Raw genomic sequence first — 6,000 nt, 5'->3', positions numbered from 1 at the left:
TACTGTCCCGCTCTGTCCTTGGGCCTTCTCTTCCCACGTCGCCGTGTACGGATCCAGTTCTTTTACATTTGTTCACAAGTTTACGAATCGCTTTGTCAGTAGGAGCGATTCTGTGAAATTTACCTCCAAATCTTCCCTGGATGAGTGAGGGAGAGGGAGAGAGGGTAAGATAAACTGGGGAGAGTACATTGAAAGAACAGATACAAATCTTTTGGTATATTCTGTGTTTATTTGCTGAAAATAAAAATAAAACCATCATTTCTGGGAAAAGTGGTATTAAACCCCACAGCTGAGGTAATGCGGTACAAGTGCAAGATGGTTTAGAAGTTAGTAATATGTCTCTGAGGCTCCAGTGGGCACTTGTTGGTGCCTCTGAGCCACAGTTGAGGCTCCAGTGGGTACTTGTTGGTGCCTCTGAGCCACAGTTGAGGCTCCAGTGGGTACTTGTTGGTGCCTCTGTACCAGAGTTGAGGCTCCAGTGGGTACTTGTTGGTGCCTCTGTACCAGAGTTGAGGCTCCAGTGGGTACTTGTTGGTGCCTCTGTACCAGAGTTGAGGCTCCAGTGGGTACTTGTTGGTGCCTCTGTACCAGAGTTGAGGCTCCAGTGGGTACTTGTTGGTGCCTCTGGGCCTGAGTGGTACCCAAGGGCCAGATTCACGAAGCAGTTACGCAAGCACTTACGAACCTGTACACCTTTTCTCAATCTTTGGCAGCTTTGTTTACAATTATTACAAAATGAATGACCTCCAAAGCACCAGGAGGCTGTTTATAACAATAACAACAGTTGATTGGGAAGTTTTCATGCTTGTAAACTGTTTAATAAATGTAACTAAAGCCGTCAAAGATTGAGAAAAGATGAACACGTTCGTAAGTACTTGCGTAACTGCTTCGTGAATATGGCCCCTGGCCGGTCCTCCGAGATGGATACAGGCAATACAAATATCACATTCTTGCTAACACTCATTGCTTGATTACGCATAAGACTGAACCAGTGTTTAAGGCGACCACTTGATACAGCCACAGCTGGTGCCACCGGCCCACGGCGAGTGGTGCCTTGTCCTTTGTCAGTCAATGCCCAATTTAACTACCCATTAAACTTCCTTACTGAAGCCCACAACCTCATTCTAAATTATATTTACACAACCGCAGAAATGCTCATAACCCAGAGGTTCACTAATCTACACAACGGTATATTTCTGGCGAAAGCAAACAGAGAAAAGCATAAAACACATCAAAAAGCAAACAATTTTTTTTTTTAAAGATATATTTAACACGAAGAAGAAATTATCGAGTGAGCAAGGCGAGAAGGGAAGACATTACGAGGAGGCGGCCAGACGCACCACCTCCCATCTCTCACTGCTAACACCTTGCATTAGTCTGCAGGAACACTTATTAACGTCCTGTTCTCGCCTACACCACGCTAATCTAGCACTGAAACAGACAGTGCAGGAGCAACAGATCCACGGACTCTTCCGCTACACGTTAAACGCTACAAGATAAACGCTACAAGATAAACGCTACAAGATAAACGCTACAAGATAAACGCTACAAGATAAACGCTACAAGATAAACGCTACAAGATAAACGCTACAAGATAAACGCTACAAGATAAACGCTACAAGATAAACGCTACAAGATAAACACTACAAGATAAACGCTACACGTTAAACGCTACAAGATAAACGCTACACGTTAAACGCTACAAGATAAACGCTACAAGATAAACGCTACAAGATAAACGCTACAAGATAAACGCTACAAGATAAACGCTAAAAGATAAACGCTACAAGATAAACGCTAAAAGATAAACGCTACAAGATAAACGCTACAAGATAAACGCTACATCAGAGACGTGTCTCCCTCAATAGCCTCATTCTGTGTGTGTGTAGCTGTTGGTGTCCTGCAACGACAAGCAACCAGGAGACATCAACACTGCTCAACGCTGCGAAGAACAGCAGCTGGGGAGGAATTAGCTTTGTAGCAGGTTTTAAATGACAAAAATGTTATTCCAGTCAAAGAGACGAAAATTGTGAGTGTGTGAAAATGACTGATTAGTAAAATTATAAATTAACAATCAAGTTTCAATAACATTTATCTCGCAACCAGCTCTTACTCTGTGACCAGCTCTTACTGTGTGATCAGCTCTTACTCTGTAAGACCAGCTCTTACTGTGTGACCAGCTCTTACTCTGTAAGACCAGCTCTTACTCTGTGACCAGCTCTTACTGTGTGACCAGCTCTTACTGTGTGACCAGCTCTTACTGTGTGACCAGCTCTTACTGTGTGATCAGCTCTTACTCTGTAAGACCAGCTCTTACTCTGTGACCAGCTCTTACTGTGTGACCAGCTCTTACTGTGTGACCAGCTCTTACTGTGTGATCAGCTCTTACTCTGTAAGACCAGCTCTTACTCTGTGACCAGCTCTTACTGTGTGATCAGCTCTTACTCTGTAAGACCAGCTCTTACTGCGTGACCAGCTCTTACTGTGTGACCAGCTCTTACTGCGTGACCAGCTCTTACTCTGTGACCAGCTCTTACTGTGTGACCAGCTCTTACTCTGTGACCAGCTCTTACTCTGTGACCAGCTCTTACTCTGTGACCAGCTCTTACTGTATGACCAGCTCTTACTGCGTGACCAGCTCTTACTCTGTGACCAGCTCTTACTGTGTGACCAGCTCTTACTGTGTGACCAGCTCTTACTGCGTGACCAGCTCTTACTGTGTGACCAGCTCTTACTGTGTGACCAGCTCTTACTGTGTGACCAGCTCTTACTCTGTGACCAGCTCTTACTGTGTGACCAGCTCTTACTGTGTGACCAGCTCTTACTGTGTGACCAGCTCTTACTGTGTGACCAGCTCTTACTATGAGGCCTGCTCTTACTGTGTGACTAGATCTTACTGAACGACCAGCTCTTACTGAGTGACCAGCTCTTACTGTGTGACCAGCTCTTACTGTGTGACCAGCTCTTACTGTGTGATCAGCTCTTACTGTGTGACCAGCTCTTACTCTGTGACCAGCTCTTACTGTGTGACCAGCTCTTACAGCGTGACCAGCTCTTACTGTGTGACCAGCTCTTACTGTGTGATCAGCTCTTACTGTGTGACCAGCTCTTACTGTGTGATCAGCTCTTACTGTGTGACCAGCTCTTACTGTGTGACCAGCTCTTACTGTGTGATCAGCTCTTACTGTGTGACCAGCTCTTACTGTGTGACCAGCTCTTACTGTGTGACCAGCTCTTACAGCGTGACCAGCTCTTACTGTGTGACCAGCTCTTACTGAGAGATCAGCTCTTACTGTGTGACCAGCTCTTACTGTGTGACCAGCTCTTACTGAGAGATCAGCTCTTACTGTGTGACCAGCTCTTACTGTGTGACCAGCTCTTACTGTGTGACCAGCTCTTACTGTGTGACCAGCTCTTACTGTGTGACCAGCTCTTACTGAGAGATCAGCTCTTACTGGGAGACCAGCTCCTTCTGAACGACCAGCTCTTACTGAACGACCAGCTCTTACTGAGTGACCAGCTCTTACTGAACGATCAGCTCTTACTGAACGACCAGCTCTTACTGTGTGACCAGCTCTTACTGAGTGACCAGCTCTTACTAAGAGACCAGCTCTTACTGTGTGACCAGCTCGTACTGAGAGACCAGCTCTTACTAAGAGACCAGCTCTTACTGTGTGACCAGCTCTTACTGAGAGACCAGATCTTACTGAGAGACCAGCTCTTACTGAGAGACCAGCTCTTACTGTGTGACCAGCTCTTACTGAGAGACCAGCTCTTACTGTGTGACCAGCTCTTACTGAGAGACCAGATCTTACTGTGAGACCAGCTCTTACTGAGAGACCAGCTCTTACTGTGTGACCAGCTCTTACTGAGAGACCAGCTCTTACTGTGTGACCAGCTCTTACTGAGAGACCAGCTCTTACTAAGAGACCAGCTCTTACTGTGTGACCAGCTCGTACTGAGAGACCAGCTCTTACTAAGAGACCAGATCTTACTGTGTGACCAGCTCGTACTGAGTGACCAGCTCTTACTAAGAGACCAGCTCTTACTGTGTGACCAGCTCTTACTGAGAGACCAGATCTTACTGTGAGACCAGCTCTTACTGAGAGACCAGCTCTTACTAAGAGACCAGCTCCTACTGTGTGACCAGCTCTTACTGTGTGACCAGCTCTTACTAAGAGACCAGATCTTACTGAGAGACCAGCTCTTACTAAGAGACCAGCTCTTACTGTGTGACCAGCTCTTACTGAGAGACCAGCTCTTACTGAACAACCAGCTCCTACTGAGAGACCAGCTCTTACTGAACGACCAGCTCTTACTGAACAACCAGCTCTTACTGAACGACCAGCTCTTACTGAACGACCATCTCTTACTGAACGACCAGCTCTTACTGAACAACCAGCTCCTACTGAGAGACCTGCTCTTACTGAGAGACCAGCTCTTACTGAACGACTAGCTCTTACTGAACGACTAGCTCTTACTGAACGACTAGCTCTTACTGAACGACTAGCTCTTACTGAACGACCAGCTCTTACTGAACGACCAGCTCTTTCTGAACGACCAGCTCTTGCTGAACGACCAGCTCTTACTGAACGACCAGCTCTTACTGAACGACCAGCTCTTTCTGAACGACCAGCTCCTACTGAACGACCAGCTCTTACTGAACGACCAGCTCTTACTGAACGACCAGCTCTTACTGAACGACCAGCTCTTACTGAACGACCAGCTCTTACTGAACGACCAGCTCTTATGAACGACCAGCTCTTATGAACGACCAGCTCTTACTGAACGACCAGCTCTTACTGAACGACCAGCTCTTATGAACGACCAGCTCTTATGAACGACCAGCTCTTATGAACGACCAGCTCTTACTGAACGACCAGCTCTTATGAACGACCAGCTCCTACTGAACGACCAGCTCTTATGAACGACCAGCTCTTATGAACGACCAGCTCTTACTGAACGACCAGCTCTTATGAACGACCAGCTCTTATGAACGACCAGCTCTTACTGAACGACCAGCTCTTACTGAACGACCAGCTCTTACTGAACGTCCAGCTCCTACTGAACGACCAGCTCTTACTGAACGACCAGCTCTTACTGAACGACCAGCTCTTACTGAACGACCAGCTCTTACTGAACGACCAGCTCTTATGAACGACCAGCTCTTATGAACGACCAGCTCCTATGAACGACCAGCTCTTACTGAACGACCAGCTCTTATGAACGACCAGCTCTTATGAACGACCAGCTCCTACTGAACGACCAGCTCTTATGAACGACCAGCTCTTATGAACGACCAGCTCCTACTGAACGACCAGCTCTTATGAACGACCAGCTCTTATGAACGACCAGCTCTTATGAACGACCAGCTCTTATGAACGACCAGCTCTTATGAACGACCAGCTCTTATGAACGACCAGCTCTTATGAACGACCAGCTCTTATGAACGACCAGCTCTTATGAACGACCAGGGTGCCTGGCACTAATACAGAATATTTTCGTTCCTACAGGACTAAGTGCGTGTAACAAACGGCTTTATTAATTACAATGATTTTTTTTAAGCAAAAAAAAAAAAAGGCGCTCATCGAGAGACTGACGTCAACGAGACAGGAATTTTCTTTAGTATTTCCGTATTTATTATGCATTTCAGAAGGAATTTTTTTCTTCATTAATAATAATCTATATAAATATAATTATATATGTTCGTTTGTTCAAAATCGCTAATCTCCGAAAATTCTTCACCGATTGCTTTGAAATTTTCACACAACGTTCCATTCGCATCCGAGCGTGTTTTTGTATACACACTGTATAGATGTCACGTATGTGACGGGAAAAAACGTGCTTTTTTGAAAAACTGTTTTTTTTGTTGTTTTTCATGTGATGGAAATCTTGAAATTTTCACACAATGTTCCATTCGAATATGCGCGTGTTTTTATAAACCTGCTATATAGATGCCACACCTGTGACAGGTAAAAACATGTATTTTTTTAACAACAC

General features: G+C 45.5%; 1 protein-coding gene across 1 annotated transcript in view; it reads left to right on the top strand.

Annotated features, from left to right (window-relative positions):
- The window catches only part of LOC123751304 (calphotin-like), an 8,670-nt gene extending 3,900 nt beyond the window's left edge, over positions 1 to 4,770 (top strand). The window contains exon 4 of the mRNA XM_045733396.2: positions 4,241 to 4,770. Coding sequence (XP_045589352.2) covers positions 4,241 to 4,770 — 530 coding nt within the window. The remainder of the gene's footprint in view (positions 1 to 4,240) is intronic.
- Positions 4,771 to 6,000: the final 1,230 nt, after the last annotated feature.

Source organism: Procambarus clarkii, chromosome 19 (genome assembly GCF_040958095.1).
Source record: "Procambarus clarkii isolate CNS0578487 chromosome 19, FALCON_Pclarkii_2.0, whole genome shotgun sequence".
NCBI classification, from domain to species: domain Eukaryota; kingdom Metazoa; phylum Arthropoda; class Malacostraca; order Decapoda; family Cambaridae; genus Procambarus; species Procambarus clarkii.
The sequence above is the reverse complement of the archived record's forward strand: the minus strand, read 5'-3'. Positions and strand labels throughout refer to the sequence as shown.